The 24,365-nt window shown below is 44.7% G+C and overlaps 1 protein-coding gene across 1 annotated transcript in view; it reads left to right on the forward strand.

Annotated features, from left to right (window-relative positions):
- Window positions 1-24,365, forward strand: part of LOC129695910 (ATP-dependent Clp protease ATP-binding subunit clpX-like, mitochondrial) — a 54,905-nt gene that overhangs the window by 13,762 nt on the left and 16,778 nt on the right. Inside the window, exons 5-9 of the mRNA XM_055633361.1 lie at window positions 4,177-4,339; window positions 6,979-7,128; window positions 9,074-9,238; window positions 13,927-14,015; window positions 15,704-15,868. Of these exons, the coding sequence (XP_055489336.1) occupies window positions 4,177-4,339; window positions 6,979-7,128; window positions 9,074-9,238; window positions 13,927-14,015; window positions 15,704-15,868 (732 nt within the window). The remainder of the gene's footprint in view (window positions 1-4,176; window positions 4,340-6,978; window positions 7,129-9,073; window positions 9,239-13,926; window positions 14,016-15,703; window positions 15,869-24,365) is intronic.

Here is a 24,365-nt window from a genome sequence, read left to right on the forward strand (position 1 = left end):
CTACCCTATTGGAGACCTTTGAACTATTTTTAATCTGACTTCATTGGACTTCAATCTTTGCACAGAATGTTGTACCCTTTATCTTTTGTCGATGCACAGTGGACAGATTGATTGAATTCATGAATAGACTTTGTCTGAATGGCACGCAAACAAAGGCTTGTCACTGTATCTTGTTACACATGGCAATAATAAACTAAACTAAAAAGTAGGCCATTTAGGACTGGGTTGAGGACAAATGTCTCATTCAACAGAAGAATATTTGTAAGTCTTTAGCCCAAAGGGCAATGAGGTTCATTTGCAGAGTTAATTCAAACCAGATAGAGGCAGAGGGTTATACAGTACAGAAACACGCCCTTCAGCCCAACTCATCAATGCTGACCCAGATGCTCCATTTAAGTGAGTAACGTTTGCCAATATTTGCCCCATATCCCTCTAAACCTTTCCTATTAATATACCTTTTAAATTTGATCTACACCCTGAGTTCATCCTCATTACCTGACAGGCCTGGAGCATGGAATTAAATGGAATTTAAACTAACTATCTTTTCTCCCACCCTGCTGTGCTCCTGCCTGTTCTATGTACAGAACATTCTGTCATTGCCTCTTACATCAACTTCTAGCTTCCCTCTTACCTCACCACTGATGTGGAGGGATATAGACCAAATGCTGGCAGGTGGGACTAATGTAGCTGGGACATATTGGCTGGTGTGGGCAAGTTGGGCCGAAAGGCCTGATTCCACACTGTATCACTCTGTGACTCCATGACACGGCATTGAATAATGTACGGCTGCCAATCTAGTTTAAACCCTCCTGAGTAGGAGATGCAACCTGCCTGCAAGGATATTAGTCCCCCTCAGTTCAGGTGCAACACATTCCACATGTGCAGCTCACCTCTGCCCCAGAAGAGATCCCTATGATCCAAAAGTCAGAATCCCTATCCCTTGCACCAACTCCTCAGCCATGCATTCATCTGACCCTTATTCCTATTCCTACCCTCACTAGTACATGACACCGGGAGTAATTCAGAGATCACTGTCCTTGAGGTCCTGTTTTTTAACCTTTTCGCCAATTCTCTATATTCACAACCTCATCCCTTTTCCTAAGAAATGGTGGCCGACTAGGAAAAGGGGAGATGCAGCGAGACCTTGGTGTCATGGTACACCAGTCATTGAAAGTAGGCATGCAGGTGCAGCAGGCAGTGAAGAAAGCGAATGGTATGTTAGCTTTCATAGCAAAAGGATTTGAGTATAGGAGCAGGGAGGTTCTACTGCAGTTGTACAGGGTCTTGGTGAGACCACACCTGGAGTATTGCGTACAGTTTTGGTCTCCAAATCTGAGGAAGGACATTCTTGCCATAGAGGGAGTGCAGAGAAGGTTCACCAGACTGATTCCTGGGATGTCAGGACTGTCTTATGAAGAAAGACTGGATAGACTTGGTTTATACTCTCTAGAATTTAGGAGATTGAGAGGGGATCTTATAGAAACTTACAAAATTCTTAAGGGGTTGGACAGGCTAGATGCAGGAAGATTGTTCCCGATGTTGGGGAAGTCCAGGCCAAGGGGTCACAGCTTAAGGATAAGGGGGAAATCCTTTAAAACCGAGATGAGAAGAACTTTTTTCACACAGAGAGTGGTGAATCTCTGGAACTCTCTGCCGCAGAGGGTAGTCGAGGCCAGTTCATTGGCTATATTCAAGAGGGAGCTAGATGTGGCCATGGTGGCTAAGGGGATCAGAGGGTATGGAGAGAAGGCAGGTACGGGATACTGAGTTGGATGATCAGCCATGATCATATTGAATGGCGGTGCAGGCTCGAAGGGCCGAATGGCCTACTCCTGCACCTAATTTCTATGGTTCTATGTTTCTATGAATGTCATTTGTGTCAGCATGTACAATGACTTCCGGCAGCTCACTTCCCCCCTTGCGCATGTACTGCAGCCATTTCAAGACTTCCTCGACCCTGCCACCAGGGAGGCAACCCGCCATCCTAGAGTCCCATTTGCCACCACAGAATCTCCTATGTCCCTCTGATTAAGGAATTTCCTATAACTAATTGACCTCATCCTGCCCCGCTGTGCCACAGCGCCCGGGTCTGGTGCTACAGACCTGACTGCTGCGACGGATCTGTTCTGAACAGTCATCCTCCAACGGGATACAAAAGGATATTCTTTTGGAGGGAAATGTCCACATGGGGTTCCTGCACTCTCTGTCGTCTCACTTTCCTGGTGGTTCAAACTTTATGGAGAAGGCAGGAGAATTGGGTTGAGAGGGAGAGATAGATCAGCCATGATTGAAAGACGGAGTAGACTGAATGGGCCAAATGGCCTAATTCTACTCCTATAATAATAATAATAATAATAATAATAATAATTTTATTTATAGAGCACTTTAAAAACAAACAAAGCTGCAACAAAGTGCTGTACATCACTAATCATTGTCAAAAAAGGTAATACACACCAAAAATACCAATCAAAAGAAATAGTAGGAAAAGACAAGTAAAATAAAGAAACATCAAAAACACCACAAACAGAAGCAAAGCCTCAGGCATGGTCAAAAGCCAGGGAGTACAAATGCGCTTTAACACTGGATTTGAAGATGGACAGTCATCTATGACTTATGACATTTACTTTCAGCCTGTACCTCAGCGTGACCTACTCCTATCTATGACGCTCTGATTCCCCCAAATGATCTTGAGGTTATCTAGCTGCACCTCCAGTTACGTCACGTGATCAGTCAGGAGATATAGCTGCACTTCTCACAGGTGTATTTGTCAGGGACACTGGAAGTTCCCTGAATTCCCACAGCGTGTAAGGGGCCGCGTACCATTGCCCTAAGTGCCATGCCAACTGCATTTAGATTAAAGGACTGCAAAAAAAAAGACCTTACCGTATCTTGCTGTCACTCAACCTCTCAAACCAAAGCCTCAACAGTTATCATCAAATGCAGCTCTAAAGGGCCTGTCCCACGAGCATGCGCCTGCATGCGGCAAGCGCGACCAAACCGGAAGCGAGGGTCGCGCGGAGGTCGAGTGATCCTGTACGAGTTGACGTAAAGTTTGAGCGAAGTCCGCGGGAAGTTCGCTCGTGACATATGGCGTCAAGACGCTGCGTACGGCATCGAGACGATGCGTACGGCCTCAATGCGGCTGCGGGCCGGCAGGCCGTTGCCGCGCCGAATTTCTGGACAGTGTCAGTTTTTCGGAGCCCCGCGCGATGTCGGGACCAGCTCCGCACAACTCCATACGGCTCCGGCGATCGAAGTGGGACCGGCCCCGCGAGGCCGTACGGTTCAAGCGACCATGTTAGGTCACGCTTGCCGCATGCAGTCGCATGCTCGTGGGACAGGCACTTAAGTGTCTTGAGTCAAAGCCTCAACACTTACCTCAATTTAGGACTTTACCTCAATACAGCTGCTCCCGAATGGCTGCTATGCTAGTGCCTGCCTTCCTTTTACATGCGACGGGGAACACTCACAGGGACACAGTACCAATCAGTTTCTATGCAATCAAGAGATATGGGGATAGTGCAGGAAAAAGGCACTGTTGTCGAAAATCAGCCCTGAACTTGATGAAAGGAACAGGTGGGAAATGACTATACGATATGATACGATATGACTTAATTTATCCCAGAAGGGAAATTGATCTGCCAAGTCATAAAAAAAACACAAAGTACATGAAACATGAAATTAAAGTGATGAGTGGAAAGGCTTCGGGCGTGTGCAAAGATTGAGGGAGGGGGGTGGGGGTGGAGGGGAGAGTGATGTCATGTCTCAGTCGCCTAGCCCTGACCCACTTAGGAAACCTGAACGGAAACCTCTGGAGACTTTGCGCCCCACCCAAAGTTTCCGTGCAGTTCCCGGAGGTTTTTGTCAGTCTCCCTACCTGCTTCCACTACCTGCAACCTCCGGCAACCACCTGCAACCTCCGGCAACCGCACGGAAACCTTGGGTGGGGCGCAAAGTCCCCAGAGGTTTCCGTTCAGGTTTCCTAAGTGGGACAGGGGCATTAGTCTACCCCACAACAGAAGGGGGAGGAGTTGTAAAGTTTGATAGCCACGGGGAAGAAGGATCTCCCGTGGCGTTCTGTCCTGCGTCTCGGTGGAACCAGTCTGTTGTTGAAGGTGCTCCTCAGGTTGAATACTACTTGTATTTTGAAATATTATTCAATATCTTTGGTTACAGCTCCATCGATTTTTGGATGAATATATTATTGGTCAAAACCAAGCAAAGAAAGTTCTCTCGGTAGCTGTCTACAATCACTATAAACGACTAAACACCAATATTCCACCTGATGTCACACAGCGCTCTGGGGGTTATGTTGATGGCTACTCAAGCTCTCCCAGAGGCAAGTTTTCTATTTTTCTTGAGCATTACTACAGGGTTGTACAATACTCCACTCCAGCTCTGTGGGTTTTGCTTTTGATGAGGCCAGAGGGTGATTTGAAACTCTGCCACAGTCGGAGCAGGAAGTGTTTTTATGGATGGATAGGGAGGATGGAAGGTGGTGCTTTCCTTTTCACATTTGTACTGGGGTTCTGTATGCTACTCCTGAAGGAATGCAAGGTTCCTCGTGCTCTCCTGCATGCTTCTCTTTCTAATCAGTCGCAGCCCAAGGATTCCCATATTTGTTAGAACATAGAAATGTAGGGCCACGGGCCCACGATATCTGTGCCAACCAAGATGCCAAATTAAACTAATCCCATCTTCTTACATGCTGTTTATCTCCATCCATTCTTTGCTGTTTCATATGCCTGTTCAAATGCCCTTTAAACATTGATATTGTATCTGCTTCCACCACCTCCCATAGAACATAGAAAATAGATGCAGGAGGAGGCCATTGGGCCCTTCGAGTCAGCACCGCCGTTCATTATAATCATGGCTGATTGTCCCCTATCAATAACCCGTGCCTGCCATCTCCCCATATCCCTTGATTCCACTAGTCCCTAGAGCTCTATCTAACTCTCTCTTAAATCCTTCCAGTGACTTGGCCTCCACTGCCCTCTGTGGCACGGAATTCCATAAATTCACAACTCTCTGGGTGAAAACTTTTTTTCTCACCTCAGTCTTAAATGGTCTCCCCTTTATTCTAGGACTGTGACCCCTGGTTCTCGACTCGCCCAACATTGGGAACATTTTTCCTGCATCTAGCTTGTCCAGTCCTTTTATAGTTTTAAATGTTTCTATAAGATGCCCCCTCATCCTTCTAAACTCCAGTGAATACTAGCCTAGTCTTTTCAATCTTTCCTCATATGACAGTCCCGCCATCCCAGGGCTCAATCGCGTGAACCTACGCTGCACTACCTCAATCACAAGGATGTTGTTCCTCAAATTAGGAGTCCAAAACTGTACGCAATACTCCAGATGTGGTCTTACCAGAGCCCTATACAACTGCAGACTCCCTTGGCAGTTACCACTGGTTTTTTTAGAAAAAAACTTCCTTTGTAAATCTCCATTTAACTTTCCCCTTCTTGGATGTTGGCTTGCAAGGTTCATCCACTTACCCTAATCTCTGTCATTTTAAACCTCTCCAATATGTGTGTATGAAATCAGTAATACTCGACAGGACATGTAGCCCTATCAAAACCAGATGAATTTCAGATTAATTTTATTATTTGGAATAAATAGCTTTACAGAGAGGGAAGAAAAACCCTGGTGTAATCTATGGTCTTTATTGCAATAACTAATTTCAGTTTAAGGACTCAATGAAGCTTCTCTTTAGGAGGAAGGAAACAAAATCAGTTAGGACTCTCTTGTTCTCATTCCTGATGGAATTGTGTTTGGGAGTTGCACATGGCATCCTTTACATGGGTACTATACTGCCATCTAAAATGTGTAAATCTATGGTGTACAATTTTTGGTCGCCCAATTATAGGAAGGATGTCAACAAAATAGAGAGAGTACAGAGGAGATTTACTAAAATGTTGCCTGGGTTTCAACAACTAAGTTACAGAGATAGGTTGAATAAGTTAGGTCTTTATTCTCTGGAGTGCAGAAGGTTAAGGGGGGACTTGATAGAGGTCTTTAAAATGATGAGAGGGATAGACAGAGTTGATGTGGACAAGCTTTTCCCTTTGAGAATAGGGAAGATTCAAACAAGAGGACAAGACTTCAGAATTAAGGGACAGAGGTTTAGGGGTAATATGAGGGGGAACTTCTTTACTCACAGAGTGGTAGCGGTGTGGAATGAGCTTCTAGTGGAAGTGGTGGAGGCAGGTTCGTTGGTATCATTTAAAAATAAATTGGATAGGCATATGGATGAGAAGGGAATGGAGGGTTATGGTATGAGTGCAGGCAGGTGGGACTAAGGGAAAAAAAGTTGTGTCGGCACGGACTTGTAGGGCCGAGATGGCCTGTTTCCGTGCTGTAATTGTTATATGGTTATATGGTTAAAATCTGTAGGGTATTGTGCAATACTGCATCCTTTAAAAGTGATTTGCTTAAGTAAACTAGTTAGATGATGATGCAAGTACTATACAGTGTTAACTTCAAACTATCACTGCAGTTTGGAATTCCATATACTTGCCAACCCCTGGCAGTACTTTCATCAGAAGAGGAAGTGATCTTACCACGAATTACTTAAGGGTGAAAAGGGATAGGGTATTAACTGCTGGACTTGTCAATGGGGCACACATCCTAAAAATGGAATAAGTTTAGAGGAAAGTGTGTCATTGAGTATTCTGTAATTTATTTGGGAGTTGTAGCTATCATGGTTGATTAATAATTACCTGTGGGGCATCAGTGAGTTTGGGTGTGAGTTTGGATTGAGAGGTAAGAGATGGTGCACTGTACATTTTGTGGATATTTATGGACCATATGTTTAGTGTTGTAATTTATCGAGTATACCTTTGGTAAAATTAATTCTTTGAAATTTTGAGTCACTGGTGTAAACGTCTACCTGTTTTTTGCAGCTTTACATCAGACTTCTCAACATTGTCCCAACTATAGATAAGGATTTATAAGATGTTCATTTTTACATTTCTACAGAACTACTGCATTTAACAGATTTGATTCCACCCTCGTCTTATTTATCACAACCGGTACTACAGAGAAATTTTAGGAAGAACCTGGACTCTGTTGATGATACTGTTCAATTGGACAAAAGTAACGTCATTCTGCTTGGCCCCACAGGCTCAGGTATTAGTATGTTTTAAATATTATTTCTTTTTTGTTTCAGTGGTGCAATACAGTACAAATAAATCTGCCCATGAAGACTGGTTTATATTGTTTGGTTACAAAATGAATCTGACATATTCAATATAATCATTTTGATTTTTGCAGAACTAATTTGCCATTTCTCTCAAAACAACCAAAATCTTCAATCAACATAGAAACATAGAAACATAGAAAATAGGTGCAGGTGCCCTTCGAGCCATTCACTGTGATCATGGCTGATCATCCCCTATCAATAACCCGTGCCTGCCTTCTCCCCATATCCCTTGACTCCACTAGCCCCTAGAGCTCTATCTAACTCTCTCTTAAATCCACCCAGTGACTTGGCCTCCACTGCCCTCTGTGGCAGGGAATTCCATAAATTCACAACTCTCTGGGTGAAAACGTTTTTTCTCACCTCAGTCTGAAATGGCCTCCCCTTTATTCTAATTAGTTATTAAAATAAAATCACATCAGTGAGTTAACAAAGGACAACATCCAGAGCAGCAATGTGATGAATGGGTCATCTCTCTCTGTATATGATAGTGATATTAGTTGAGTGAGGAATGTTATTGAGGTTAATGGAGGTTCTCATTGCAGTACTTTGAATAGTATGAAACTGTTTTAATGTTGACCCAAGCAGGGAAATGGGACCCTCAATTAACATTTAATGTAAAGCATTGTATTCCTCAAAACTGTAGCATTCCCTAAATAGTAGTGTACTCAAATTGCAAATAATTTGAAATTGTTTATTTACTAGTGAATATTACCATGAACTACAATGTTACTTATTTCCAAAATGCCACTTCCAATTTCATATAATTACTTGTTTAAGAAGGAACTGCAGATGCTGGGAAATCGAAGGTACACAAAAGAGCTGGAGAAGCTCAGCGGGTGCAGCAGCATCTATGGAGCGAAGGGAATAGGCAACGTTTCGGGCCGAAACCCTTCTTCAGACTGATGTGGGGTGGGAGGGCGGGGAGATGAAAGGAAAAAGGAGGAGGAGCCCGACGGCTGGGGGATGGGAGGAGACAGATCGTTGCGCCGAACACCTCCGCTCGGTCCATAATAACCAACCTGACCTCCTGGTTGCTCAGCGCTTCAACTCCCCCTCCCATTCCATTTCCGACCTCTCTGTCATGGGTCTCCTCCATGGCCAGAGCGAGCAGCACCGGAAATTGGAGGAACAGCACCTCATATTCCGCTTGGGGAGTCTGCATGCTGGGGGCATGAACATTGAATTCTCCCAATTTTGTTAATCCTTGCTGTCTCCTCCTCTTCCTCAGTCCCCCTGCTGTCTCCTCCCATCCCCCAGCCTTCAGGCTCCTCCTCCTTTTTCCTTTCTTCTCCCCACCCCCCCATCCCCCATCAGTCTGAAGAAGGGTTTCGGCCCGAAACGTTGCCTATTTCCTTCGCTCCATAGATGTTGCCTCACCCGCTGAGTTTCTGCAGCATTTTTGTCTACTTTTGATTTTCCAGCATCTGCAGTTCCTTCTTAAACATTCATACTGGTGCAAGTAAGATGTTCAATTTTGTGCATCGATCTTGCTGGTTACGTGCTGCAGGTATTGCAATCTGCCCCATTCTTTCAGGGCAGGCAGCATTTACTAAATGGGACAACATTGTGATTTCAAGAATAGCTGAAGGCAGAGATTGTTATTGAAAGCTGTAACAATAGCAGCAATTTGCCAGTAACATTGGCCTAATGTCTGCTACTGCACAGGAGACTTTGCACAGAACATGGACAACCTCTGAATTCCAGAAGTATAAGCAGTATACATACATTACATATACAATATGAATTTATTGGAAAGAGATCGAGGTCTTTTGTAGTCAGAAATATCTCTGAAGAATTAAATTGGTGGACAATGATTTTAAGCTCTACGAGTTTTTAGTTTCGAATTCAAAACATTCTGCTTGTCTTTCATAGGAAAAACATTGTTGGCTCAAACCTTGGCCAAGTGCTTGGATGTACCATTTGCAATCTGTGACTGCACATGCCTAACACAATCCGGGTATGTTGGTGAAGATATTGAATCGGTCATTGCTAAGCTATTACAAGATGCAAAGTTCAATGTTGCCAGAGCTCAGCAAGGTATAATAATTTCTTAAAATTATCAACTGAGGGGAATGGGTAAATATTAGTGTTTGACTATTTTTTTTACCCATGATTATATATTGTATGTTCAAATGCGTGTTCTTTTGTAGTATTGCTCAGTATGGCATAAAGGATATACAATCAAAAGCATAGACCATTCTCAATAGTTATACAAATTGTTGCAATTGGATAGCTTGGATATCAATTCTGCACTGCATTATGTAAATTAGCAATTGGGAGCAAGATAAGTTTAAACATTTTAGACAAAAAAAGCAAGAAATACAATACAATACAATACAAATTTATTGTCATTTGAGCCCCAGTGAGACTCAAACGAAATGTTGTTTCCACAGCCATACAAACAAAGACAATGTCCTGCAGACATACACACAATTAAATTCACACAAACATCCATCACAGTGAACCCAGTGTGATGGAAGGCAAAGTCTTTTCTCTCCCCTGCTCTCAATTTCTCTCCCGATGTCCAAGCCCCAGGCGGGTGATGATAAGTCCCACGGCCATTTTAGGCCGCGCGGGGCGATTTACGGCCCCGCTCCCGGTCTGAAAGTACAAGGTTGGAACCCCCACGGGCATTGGTGAGTCCCACGGCCATGAAGCCGCGCCAGGTGATGTACGGTCCCGGTCCGGGTTGTTCCAACCCCGCGATACGGGCTGGAGAAGTCGCGTTGTGGGAGCTCCGGGAAGCGGTCTCTCCCCCCGGACCCGCGAGCTCCCGATGTCCCAGTTCACCGGACCTGCGGCTGCGTTGCTGGAGCCTCCGAGCCCCAGGAGTCGCGTTGCAGCAGCGAGTCACCACTGCTCCCCACGCTCCGAGGCCGGCCAGCCCCACGATGGTGAGTAGTCCGCAGCTCCGCAGTCTCCCGAGCCCCCGGGTCATTCAGGTTGGAGGCCGCTCCACGGTGCTAGGCCCCAACGACAACGGAGACCCAACAGGGAAAAGGTCGGGTCTCCCGGACAGGGAAGAGATTTAAACAGTTTCCCCCCCCCCCCCCCCCCTCCCGCCCCGCCCCCCATATGTACACATTTAAAAACACTATTAAAAAACACCAAACACTACATTTAACTAGACAAAAAATAAAAAAAAAGACAGACAGGCTGTAGGGGCCGCTGCAACGGGTGAGTCGCGCCGCCAACTATGCATCACAAAAAATAAAAAAAATAGTAAGATAACATTTTCAACAGAATTGATTATATTTAATATATCACATTATTGAAATTTACTTTTATATTTAGTTTCAAAATAGAATATAAAGAAAGGGAGTAGTGGAAATTAAATGCATTGTGAAGCTTTGGGGCCTGTCCCACTTAGGCGATTTTTTTCGGTTATTGCCGGCGACTGTCATAGTCGTAGCAGGTCGCCGAGAAACCGGCAACTGGACCCCTCCGCTACGACAATGTCTATGACAATGTCTACAACAACCTACCTCCTAGTCGACATCAAGCTAGGGCAAGCTGCCGACAACCGGCGACCATTAGGACGTCCATCTACAACCACACCTACGACAACCTACGCAACAAGCTACGACAATTTAGTCGCCGGTACCTGTCGCCGGTTGACGTAGGTAGTCGCTAATGGCATTGAAGTTGACATTGAATGGCAACATTGAAGTCAGCACCGGCGCCAACCTACGTCATCCTGGCGACAGTACCTACGACAGGCTACGATCGTTGGCGTCAAGTTCACGGGTGCCGCCTGTCGCCGAAAAGTTGTGAACATGTCAAAATCCAGCAGCAACCAGAAAAAAGGTACGACTCTTTGGGCGACTGAGGAGACCATACAGGCGACACTCCGACGACCATGTGGCAATAGCCTAGTCGCCTGTAATCGCCTAAAAAAACAGCCTAAGTGGGACAGGGGCATTACTCTCTCTCCCTTAGTTCCTGGAAAAAAATATATCATTGCCAAATTCTCCATGTTTTCAATATTCAAAGTAATTAAATTCACTTTACCACTTGCTGAAGGGTAAGTAACCTCATTTCATGGCACCTGTTATGAATAGTTATAATTGACATTTACAAAATTGACCGCAAGCAACAATTAGTTCTCTTCAAATACGGAACAACTAATTAATGTCTACTCGAGTTGTATTCCTTCGGGGCACATATGTGCCATATCAGTGGACTATAAAAACATCAATAGATACAGAAACCCCCCAGGAAAATTACAAATGGGTCCCGTACAGATTGAGACAGGAGAGATTATATTGGCAATAAGGAAATGGAAGATAAATTATGTCTTCGCAAAGAAGGCACACAAAACCTGCTAGAAATAACGGACAACAACAGGTCCAGAATGAGGAGCTGAAAGAAATTAGCATGTGAAAAATGTCTTAAGAAAACGAAAGGGATTGAAAGGCAATTACTCCCAAGATCTATTAACCGTGCATTTTACAGTTTTGAGGACAACGGCTACACTGATTGTTTTCATCCAAAGTCCAAGTTCTTTTTTTGAAGACATGACCAAAAAGGTCAATGAGGGCAGATCTGTAGATGTTGTATACATGGATTTCAGTAAGGCATTCGACAAGGTTCCGCATGGTAGGCTGCTCTTGGAGGTTAGATCTCATGGGATCCAAGGAGAGATAGCTGAATGGATAGCAAATTGGCTCAATGGAAGGAAGCAGATGGTGATGGTGGAAGGTTGCTTCTTGGACTGAAGGCCTGTAACTTGTGGTGTGCCTCAGGGTTCGGTGCTGGACCCATTACTGTTTGTCATCTACATCAATGATTTGGATGAGAACGTACAGGGCAAGTTTAGCAAGTTTGCTGATGATACAAAAGTGAGTGGTTTTGCAGATAGTTAAGATGGTTGTGAAAGATTGCAGCAGGATCTGAATCGATTGGCCAGGTGGGGCTGAGGAATGGTTGATGGAATTTAATACAGAGAACTGTGAGGTGTTGTATTTTGGGACGTCTAACAAGGGCAGGACCTACACAGTAAATGGTAGCTCTCTGGGGAGTGTTATAGAGCAGAGGGATCTAGGAGTACAAGTGCATGGTTCCTTGAAGGTCAAGTCACAGGTAGATAAGGTGGTCAAAAAGGCTTTTGGCACATTGGCCTTCATTAATCAGTTTATTGAGTATAGAACTTGGAAGGCTATGTTGTAGTGTATAAGACGTTGATGAGACCGCATTTAGAATATTGTGTTCAGTTCTGAGCACCATGTTATAGGAAAGATATTGTCAAGCTTGAAAGTGTTCAGAAAAGATTTACAAGGATGTTGCCAGGACTAGAGGGTGTGCGCTATAGGGAGAGGTTGAGTAGGCTGGGTCTCTATTCCTTGGAGCACAGGAGGATGAGGGATGATCTTATAGAGGTGTACAAAGTCATGAGGGGAATAGATCGGGTAGATACCCAGAGTCTCTTGCCCAGAGTAGGGAAATCAAGGACCAGAGGACATAGGTTCAAGGTGAAGGGGAAAAGATTTAGTGGGAATCCGAGAGCTAACATTTTCACACGGAGAGTGGTGGGTGAATGGAACAAGCTGCCAGAGGAGGTAGTTGAGGCTGGGACTATCCCATCTTTTAAGAAGTTGGACAGGTACACGGATAGATCAGGTTTGGAGGGATATGGACCTGGCGCAGACAGATGGGACTAGTGTAGCTGGAACATGTTGCTGGTGTGGGCAAGTTGGGGAGAAGGGTCTGTATCCTTGCTGTTTCACTATGACTATGACTCTAAGTTTTAGAATGGTTCATGCAGACTGGCAGGATGGCTGGCTGGCATGGAAATAGAGAACTATGGCCAGGTTAGTTGAAAATGCTGGGATCAATTATTAAGGAAGTGGCAACAAGGAACTTCGATTTGATCAGCCATGATTGGAGTAGACTTCTCGGGCTGAATGGCCTAATTCTGCTCCTATCACTTATGATCTTAGATTGGAGTGTATAGAATTGGAGATCAGTCTCAATAGACAATAGACAATAAACAATAGACAATAGGTGCAGCAGTAGGCCATTCGGCCCTTCGAGCCAGCACCGCCATTCAATGTGATCATGGCTGATCATCCCCAATTGGTACCCCGTTCCTGCCTTCTCCCCATAGCCCCTGACTCCGCTATTTTTAAGAGCCCTATCTATCTCTCTTTTGAAAGCATCCAGAGAACCTGCCTTCACCACCCTCTGAGGCAGAGAATTCCACAGACTCACTACTCTCTGTGAGAAAAAGTGTTTCCTCGTCTCTGTTGTAAATGGCTTACTCCTTATTCTGAAACTGTGGCCCCTGATTCTAGACTCCCCCAACATTGGGAACATGGTTCCTGCCTCTAGCGTGTCCAAGCCCTTAACAATCTTATATGTTTCAATGAGATCCCCTCTTATCTTTCTAAATTCCAGAGTGTACAAGCCCAGCTGCTCCATTCTCTCAGCATATGACAGTCCCTCCATCCCGGGAATTAACCTTGTAAACCTACGCTGCACTCCGTCAATAGCAAGAATGTCCTTCCTCAAATTAGGGGACCAAAACTGCACACAATACTCCAGGTGTGGTCTCACTAGGGCTCTGTACAACTGCAGAAGGACCACTTTGCTCCTATATTCGATTCCTCTTGTTATAAAGGCCAACATGCCATTCGCTGTCTTCACTGCCTGCTGTACCTACATGCTTACTTAAATAAGGGGATGCTAATATTTTGACTATTTAGTTTTCTTTTATAACCCAATAGGAATTGTGTTTCTTGACGAAGTGGATAAGATTGGAGCAATTCCAGGAATACATCAGCTTCGTGATGTAGGCGGAGAAGGTGTGCAACAAGTGAGTGAAAATATCCAATGATGTAGCACCATGGGGATATTGCACGTTAAGTCGATTTGTTGTAGCCATATTGCTCAAATCTTAAACATAGTGAAGACCACTGAAACATATTTTAAGCTTCAAGTTTTGCTATACTTTTACCCCAGCATTTTACCTGCCCTATTTTAAGACTTTTCCAAATGCAGAGATATTTTCTCTTTGTTTACTCCATGAACCGTATTTATAATTTTAACAAACTGTTGAGATTAATTATCACCCTGCAGTTTCCTGCAGAAAATATCCTCATCTGATTAGGTCTTTCTTAACAATAATGTCTCCATTCGGAGTGGCGGCGCGGCTCTGGCTGCAGCGGCTCACCGGCAGTCCCGTTGTTTTTGTGTTTTGTATGTTGTTTATTTTGTTTGGTTAGTCTAGTTTTTGGGTTTTAGCTTGTGTTTTTTTGGGGGGGGGGGGTTGAAACGGGGTTTGCAGTCTCTCCCTGCGGGGGAATACGACCTTTTTGTCGTATTCCCCTTCTCTGCCTCCGTCTGTGCTGAGGCCTAATGGAGCTGACGACCTCGAGGCTCCGGAGGCAGAGCACCGTCAGGACTCGCCCTGAGCTCGCTCCCGTGAGGGTGGTCCGGCTCAGGGCTGGAAGAGGTTGGGACGCTCCCGTGAGGGCGGCCAGCCCGAGGGTGGAACGAGGCTCCCGTCGGAGCGGCCGAGCTCGGGAAGGTGCGGCGCTGGCAGCCCGAGGGAGGTTCGGCGCCCAAGTCGGGGCAGCCCAGCCCGGGGAAGAAGCGACGCCCAAGTCGGAGCGGCCCGGCCCGGGAAGCGACGCCCAAGTCGGAGCGGGCCCGGGGGAGGTTCGGCGCCCAAGTCGGGGCGGCCCGGTCTGGGGGAGGTTTGGCGCCCAAGTCGGGGCGGCCCAGCCCGAGGCTGAAGACGGTACGGTACTCACGTGAGGGTGGCTGGGACGGTGTTCTGGCGGTGGTGGCCTGAGTCCGGGGTTCGGCCGCGGGCCAGCGGCTGCGTCTGCAGGACTGGTGGGCGGCAGCTTCAACCACCCCGGGCCGCGGTGTTTGAGCCGCGGGACTGTTTTTAATATCGCCCGGGGGGGGGGGGGCGTATCGCCCCAGCGCAGAGGGAGAAGAGGAGGGAAGAGACTGCGACCTAAGACTTTTGCCTCCATCACAGTGAGGAGATGCTGGGTGGACTCACTGTGGTGGATGTTAATATGTGTTTATTGTTGTTTTATTGTATTGTATTATATGTATGACTGCTGCAATTTCGTTCAGACTTCGGTCTGAATGACAATAAAAGGCTATCTATCTATCTATCTATATTCTCGTATCTTAAAAAATCTCCTCCTTCTCCCTGCCTCTATTTCCTTGTCATAACACAGAGATTAAACATTGCACAGTAGTGGTTGAATAAGTGTTGTCTCTCACCTGTGCAGCAAACAGCTGAGCAGCTGAGGAAGAAAGTTTCTGATTTTAGGATAGTGATCCAAGGTAAGGATAGCTCACTTTTTGTTTCATGTTGTTATGCAGCCTTACAATGATTCCCTACATCATTGTGGTTTAATGATATGCACATTGGCATATAAAGATGAAATTTATGGCATATGAAATATATACTCTGAAAGATACATTGGATGAAATTGCATTAAAAAAAAATGTGATAATGGCACATGTTGTATTTTGTAGGGCTTGCTGAAACTGATAGAGGGAACAATAGTTAATGTTCCAGAACGCAGCTCACGGAGATATCGTTCCGAGACCATTCCAGTGGATACCACCAACATCCTCTTTGTAGGTTCGGGAGCTTTTAATGGATTGGACAGAATAATCAGCAGGAGGAGAAACGAAAAAGTCAGTTCTTAACTAATGTTGTTTCCAATGTCCATGATAATTGTTCTCTCAGTGCTAGTTACGCTGCAGTGATCAGGGCATTATGATATCTGAGACACAATTTTGCATAAATTTGAAATGCTTTAAACCAGAATGTTTCATAATTCAACATTGAATGGTGGTGCTGGCACGAAGGGCCGAATGGCCTACTCCTGCACCTATTGTCTATTGCCTAACAGAATTTTGACTTTTTCTTATGCCAACAAGTTTAATAGTAAGATTAAACGAGAACTTACCAGTTTGAAGTTTGATCTTTATTTTATGAGGAGGAACGTTGAGGGAATACGTGAAGAAGCCCGCTACGACGCATGCGTGTCATCCTTCAAAGCAGCGGTGTGAGGTCACAGATACACTATAATGACCTAAAATAGTAAGATTATTAAAGAGATACCAGTTTAAGATATGACCATTCGAGGGTGGGAGCGGAGGGCACGTATTCCCTCAACGTTCCTCCTCATAAAATAAAGATCAAACTTCAAACTGGTAAGTTCTCGTTTAATCTTACTATTTTACTTCGGAGTCACGTGAGTGACTACGTGAAGATTTCAAAGCTCTGTGACCTCATGCCGTGGAACGAGTCCATGCTTCACAACTGCCTTGGTAGTTTGGGAGAAATTGTTAATGATATTCAAAACATTCATACCAATTATTTAATGGAAATGATAAATAATATCTAATTAATTCAAATCATAACCCTGTATTCTTCAGGGATAAATTATCATACAGAACTTAAAATGTTCCCCGAAAACGTTCCCATACTGCTAACTGGTTTGTTATAACATTTCTGAAACGTTTTCTCCAACAACCATCCAGCAATCCTGAGGATTTGGTCCATGGATACATCAAAGCGTTTTGCTGCGGATGTAGCTGCAGCCCTGGTGGAGTGAGATTTAAATATGTTAGTGTCCACTCCCGCCTATCTTAACCCATATTTCAGCCACCGCGAAATGGTCTGAGTTTACACTCTACGGTACGGTTTCTTATAGCTGATTAAACACCATTTCCTTGCCTCTGATAGCCTTTGTCCTTTCACTGTATAACAAAACGTGCTTCACTATACAGAGGCGTTTGTCCTCCGGGTAGGCCATCAATGCTATGACCTGCCACGCTGATCCTGGTCTATTTTGTTTAATAATATGGTCCTGGATCACAAACCCCCAAACTTCCTGCCGCCATAGTGAAGCCATCCAGTCTTACTTTTTGCAATAACTGGACCCTTTGCGCTGTGACTAGCGCCATCAGCATTACCATTTCTTAGTTAGTTTATCCAGATTTAATGCTGTAGCCGGCGACCAATTCCTTAGCATGGTCAGGACCACAGTTACATCCCAGATTTTGTTGTGTCTTATTTTGGGTGGCTTGGTGTTAACATTGCCTCTCAAAAGTTTAACTACCAGAGGATGTGATCCCACAGACTGTCTTTCTGTTCCTTGCCACCAATAACTTGACAATGCACTTCTGGCACTATTCACAGTGCTGTAACTCAGTCCTCCATAGTGCAGGCTGGTGAGAAAACTCTAGCACCGCCGGAACATCCTTATTTCTGTGGTCCAGAAGGTTATTATGGCAGTAATTAGTCCATTTTTAATATGACCTAAATACTGTTTTTGTGTAGACCTTCTTTGTGCTGCTGTGATCATGTCCTTTTTTGATAGCCCCATGTCCCGTAGCGGTCTTTTAGAGTCTACAACCTACTAAATCAATATTTTCTATGGCATGGATAGCTATCCTGAGTTCCTGGATGCACCAGTAACTTAGGACTATGTCTTAAAGTTATACATGGTTCCAGCACCATGTCCTGTAACACGGGAAACCGATAACCAAATATTCGTAACGTAGCCGATAACCAAATATTCCTTTGGACACACCTTTGCCAAATTGAATTTGCCAATTCATCACAAGATGTTGATATACTTCCACCCATATGACTTATATATGCCACCACCGAGGTATTATCTATCTACCATCTAACATGCTGCAGTTTCATTCCTGAGCAATAAGATTTTAGCCCATGAAATGCACTTAACATTTCTAAGTACTTATACCCTTAGTGTTAAGTAGGTTAGCTTCTTGTATATTCCATCTCCCCCATAGCTCGAGATGGTATCAGTTGTACCCTAACCAATTGCACTGGCATCTGTTTGTAATAGCACAGACGGGTTGTGAATAACTATTGGGTTGGAGCAATACTTAACATTGTGTTCCCACCATTGTAATTCTTTTATGGCTTCTATTGTTAGCTCCATTGGCCAAAAATAAATGGCCTCTATTAATTTTGAGTGCTCTAATCCTATTGTAACTCTGTGGCTTTTCCTATTAGTAAAGCCATTAACATATTAAATGTGTTAATGGTGTCAATTTTGACTTAAGTGGATGGATAATGAATCCCAGCTGTTCAAACAATTGTTTAGTGGCAACCACTGCCTAACATGCCAATTCATAAGTTATTCCCACAATAAGTATATCATCCAACTATGCCATTACTCTATGATTTTGGTGTTGCGGCAATACCAAAGCTGGTTTAAAATTTTTCCTCTGTTGGATATTGTATAGTAAGCATCTTTAAGATCAATATTTGCCATAAAGTAGCCTGCTGAAACTAACTCTTTAGCACTGCTAAAGTATCCATTTTTAAAATGAACATATTGCACAACATTGTGAAGCGTTGATAAATCCATAATAATACGGCAACCCCCATCTTTCTTATTTCTAATAAATATGTTTGAGACAAAATCCTGTTGTTCAGGTTTGGTTTGTTCCATTACCCCTTTAGTGAATAATCTTTGTAGTTCCCTTTTAGTAAGCATATCTGTATATTCTGTCCGGTGCATGTTGTACTGGAGGGTTTTGTTTGTGTAGAAACTCTATCAGATATCCCTTAATACTGCTAAGGATATATCTGTCCATAGTTATATTACACCATGCTTCCAAATGAAGTTGCAATGTCCCTCCAACTTCCGTGCTCCCTATTAATGCTGGAGCCCCAGATTCACCTACCTCCATGGTTATCGGTGGTAACCAAGTTATTTTCTTGGTTTCATTCGTGGTTGTGGAGGGCCTTAAGGTTTCGGTTAGGGTAGATGCTGACGTAGAGGCTTTTGCATCTTCCAAAGTGGTCGTCCCGGGCCAAACCCTAAACAGGACGCTGCTGCTGGGTACCTCTACCCAATTCTTTGTAGTATTATTACAAAAAACTACCTTAGGATGCCCATAAGGTTAATGTCTTCCCCAGATATACTTTGGATGCTCTAATCAGCCCCAAAGTCTAGCCTCCTCATCCAAATCTTTAACCTGTTTGGACAGGTCTCCCCCAAATAACAGGGTCTATAGCCCTTTGCTTACATAGTATAGCGAACTTAGGGTCTAGAGCTGGCTGAATGGCCCTCTTTCTAATATATTTAGTTCAAACTGCACATTGCAAAAATAGTGCAATAGCATCCTTGTGGTCACTAATTATGTCCACCTTTTCTAACATGCGGGCCAAAGTTGTTATGCCCGCCATGAGACCTTTCAGAGTATTTTGGATTTTAATATCCCGACTCCTAACGGCCTGCCCAACATGTCTGCAAGTGCGGTAGGCGGCGCGGCTCTGGCCAGCAGCGGCCTCTGCAGCCTGTCCGCGTTTTATTATTTTTTTGTCTGTGTTTTTATGTAGTTTTTGTTATTTTATGTTGGGATGTGTGTGTGGGGGGGTGGGGGAACTTTTGAATCTCTCCCTGCACTGGAGACCCGACCTTTTCTCGTCGGGTCTCAGTTGTCGTTGAGGCCACAACGAGGAGCGGCCTCCAACGGGAAGAAGCCGGGGACTCTGGTGCCGACTCACCGTTGCCGTCGCGGAGCTGGCCGAGACCGGAGCGGGTGGAGCGGTGGAGGAGCGCTGCTGCTGCTGCTGCCGCTGCGCTGCTGCTGCTGCTGCTGCTGCTGCCGATGCCGCTGCTGCTGCTGATGCGGAGGCTGCTACTGCGGGTCTGCGGACGGCGGCACCGGGAGCCCGCGGATCCCTGGAGGGAGACCGCTTTTCAGGGCTCCTGCAACGGCGAATTCTCCCGCCCGTGTTGCGGGGTTGAAGAGCTCCTGGAGCGGGGCCTGACACCACTGCCCCGCGCGGCTGGAATGGCCGCGGGACTTTGCGAGCGCACACCGGGGGCTCCAACACCAAGACCCGGTGTGCGACCTCGCACCACCCGGCGTGGCTTCAATGGCCGCGGGACAATCGCCATCGCCAGCCGGGGGCTTTGACTTTGACTCTGACATCGGGGGGGGGGGAGAGTGCAGTGGAGAGATAAGTTTTTTTGGCCTTCCATCACAGCTATGTGATGGATGTTTATGTAAAATGTAATTATGTTGTGTCTGGGGTCTATTTGTGTGTAATGTATGGCTGCAGAAACGGCATTTCGTTTGGACCTCCAGGGGTCCAAATGACAATTAAATTGACTCTTGACTCTTGACTCTTGACTCTTGTCTCTTGACTCTTGACTCTTGCACCTGTAACACTGGCTACATTAAGAGCACCACAATTTCCCGGGGTATAAATGCCTTGCCAACACTTCAGCAAAAATATTAGCTTGAAGTTGATGGGTGGACATATATTCAATACTCACAGCCATCCTTCTCTAGATCATTCTCAGTGTGTTCCTGCTGGCAGTACTGGCTCATCATGTTCAGCAGGTTGTTTTATCCCACCCTTCAATAGGGGAAGGTGGCTCCATCACCTGCTCAGATTTTACCCCGTCAGACCTTCAATACCCTCCTCAGAGGCGTCTGATATTTCATGCAGCCCTTATGGTAAACTGTTGTGGGACTTATATTTATTTGCCCACTGTGGCTATCCTCCAATCCCGGAGCCTGCCACTGTGGAGAAATTTACTCCAGCAACCGCTCCAGCCGACTTACATGCTCTCGGGCACTAGTCGTCGCGGGTGCTTAATATATGGGACCGCTCCTGCCGACCTTGGTGCTCTCGGGCACTAGTCGCACGCGGTATTTCCCGCAGCTGGTCCCCATGCCTACGGGCACTGGACCGCTCCCCATGGTCCTGGTACTCACGGGCACCTCTACCCATTTAGGGTGAATTTTGGCACTCGCTCCCTTATGGGAGATGCTGGTGCCGACATTCATTGCTGCCTGCTGCTGGTCAGTAAACAGCAGCGATATCTGTGTGGCGGCGATATCTGTGTTCTGTACTGATGTCCGTAGCTGGCTGCCTGCTGTTCAGAACACAGCAGCAACGTCTGTGGCTCTGCCCTGACGTCCGTAGCTGGCTGCCTGCTGCTCTTCAGAATACGGCAGCGACGTCTGTAAAGAACAAAGGTAAGGAAAAATTGTTCTTACCTGTGCTGGTTCTCAGCCTGCCGTTTGGGAGGAACGTCCTTCCTCCCGCAACCCCACGGACCCCGTAGCGTAGGTCCTTGGGCAGTTGTCCGAGATGTCGGCTGACGGCTACGAAGTACTCACGGTACTGGTCGCCCGTCCCGGTCCTCCAGCTGCTTCAATCAGCTCCAATGCCGCTAGCGACTGCATCCAACCCGGGACTTGTTGCTTCACTTCCCGCCCGGCAGCAGTGAATCTTGCCGGTGCGGGGAGCGACGTCGGGCACAGCTGTTTCCTCTCCGGAGGATTCGTGTGCCGTCGGCTGCTGATATTGCTGGCTGCCCGCTGTCTCCGCGGTTCTCCCCTCCAGCTTTCCCGCAGCTTCTTCATCCTGCGGTTTCCTACCTGCAAGGTAAGTGGGAAACATTTTGCAGTCTCTTACCTGCTTCTTTCTATTTCCCTCTAGGGAGACGTCCTCTCCCACGTCTGACTCGTACAATGCGTGTATGCGACATGACACGCATGCGTCATAGCGGGCTTCTTCACGAAGTCACTCACGTGACTCCGAAGTAAAATTTAGTTTAGTTTAGTTGTACAGCGTGGAAAAAGGCCCTTCAGCCCCACCACGTCCGTACCGACCAGCGATCCCCACACATTAACACTACCCTGCGCACATTAGGGACAATTTTGCATTTGTACCAAGCAAATTAACCTACAAACCTAGATTTTTGTAGTATGGGAGATAACTGAAGATCTCGAAGAGAACCCACGCAGCGCATGGGGAGAATGTACAAACTCCGTACAGACTTCCTGAAATCCATTACCATACTAGATTTTCCTGTAACGTCTGGAGGATGTTTATCTATTGGCTAGAAAATATTATTTTATATTAATATAATTCTATATATATAAAGAAAAAATTCCCTTGAAGCACTTTTGTTTGGATGTATCTTTCTTGATTTATTACAGATAATATCAGAGTGATCACTTTCATTACTTTTTCATAATTCAAGATAGATTCAAACACGAAAAAAAAATGTTTCAGGGAATCACAGATGATAGTTCAAAGAACTACAAATGTTACTGAGGCATTGTGAGGAAAAGTGGCATTATGATCTTTCCCTAGATGTGGATCATTTCAGAATAATAGAAAGGTTGGAGCACAGAAGTGGTTGTTCAAACACACCTGTATCTGGATGCTCACCAGCAGAGCAACCCTCTAGTCTCATCCACCCGCTTGTCCTTCTTTTGTAGCCTTGTAATTACAGCCTTGTTAAAAAAAAAAAAGTTGCCCCTCAACTTCCTATTAAATCTTTCCCCCTCGCCTTAAACCAGTGGTTCCCAACGTAGGGCGTACGCCCCACAGGGGGGCAATTTAATTTTTAAGGGGGGCAATTGAGCGCGACTGAGGTCTGGGTCCAAATTTCCGATTTTAATTTTTTTGGATTTTCCATCAGGTAAACATATGTAGTTTATGTTTCAGATGTTATTTTTAGTAAATTTTTTTTTTTTTTTTTTTAATTTTATTTTTATTAGAAGTACGGTAAATTACAATCCTACACAACACATATATCTTAATACATTTTTTGTACCGCTTCATTTTTTTTTAGCTTTGAGAAAAAGGTAGAAGTAAGGAAAGTAAAGAAAGTGCAAGAGAGTCGTGCAGTGCAAGAGTGTTGGGAAAAAAAAGCCCCTTAGGAAAGAAGTTAGAGAAGGAAGTAAAGTGAGAAAATAGACCCTAGAAAAGAAAGAGAGAGAAAATAGAAACAATCGCTCTATTATAACATTAAACTCCGTAGAAAGGGGGCTACCAACCAAGTCTGTTTTTGTTATTTTACCTCCCGTTACCAGGTCCTGATACCACTTATTTATATATTTGTTTTTTTTTTAAATTACTATTGCACCTCATACTTGTAATAGGTCCAGAAACATAGACCACGTCTTTTGGAATTGGTCTGCTTTACCTGCTAGGAGGAATCTCATCTCTTCCAGATGTAATGTTTCAATTGAGTAAATAATTTTTTTGGGTAAAAAAGGTCTTTATTGTGTAGTTATTACATAATCACCGCGCCATCGCTCTTCATGCACGTCGCACGAAGTGCGTGAGGTCATGGGAGAACCTTATTTATTGAACCATGTTCTTTTGAAGCTTGTTTAAACCAAGGTATTGAAATGATAAGAATTATATATCACCACAGGGGGGGGATCAGGATTTTAGAGGTGATTAGGTGGGGGCATGGCCAAAAAAAGGTTGGGAACCACTGCCTTAAACCTATATTCTCTAGTTCTTGATTCTTGTAAAATTCTTGAATTCACCTTATCTATTCCCCTTATGATCGTATACACTTCTATAAGATTACCCCTCAGCCTACTGCACTCCATGGAATAAGGTTCTCACACGCATAAACTCTCCGGACAGCACAGGCATTCGTGTCCAGGCAACATCCTCATAAATCTTCTCTGCACTCTTTCCAGCTTAACAATGTCCTTCCTATAGCAGTGTGACCAAAACTGAACCCAATATTCCAATTGTGGCTTCACCAACGTCTTGTACACCTGTAACATAACATCCCAACTTCAATACTCAATATCCTGACTGGTGAAGGGCAAAAACCAAATGTCTTCTTGATCACACTATCTACCTGTGATGACAGTTTCAAGGAACTATGTACCTACACACGTAGAACCCTATGCTCTACAACACTCGCCAGGTTACTGCCATTTACTGTGAAGGTCTTAAATTATCATTTAGGTAACTGAATCAAAGTAAAAATACATTATATTATTTGGATGGTAAACAGTCAGATACTCAGTTGAGTTCAGTGATACAGCATGGAATCACTGGCCCACTGAGTCCACATTGACCATTCATTAGCCATTCACAGTAGTTATATGTTATCTCACTTTGGCATCACTACACACTAGGGGCAACTTTGGGATGTGGGAGGAAACCAGAGCAGAAGGAGGAAATAATAATAATAATAATAATAATAATAATTTTATTTATAGAGCACTTTAAAAACAAACATGGCTGCAACAAAGTGCTGTACATCACTAATCATTGACAAAAAAGTTAATACACACCAAAAATAACAATCAAAAGAAATAGTAGGAAAAGACATGTAAAATAAAGAAACATCAAAAACAC

Source organism: Leucoraja erinacea, chromosome 3, assembly GCF_028641065.1.
Source record: "Leucoraja erinacea ecotype New England chromosome 3, Leri_hhj_1, whole genome shotgun sequence".
Classification (NCBI taxonomy): domain Eukaryota; kingdom Metazoa; phylum Chordata; class Chondrichthyes; order Rajiformes; family Rajidae; genus Leucoraja; species Leucoraja erinaceus.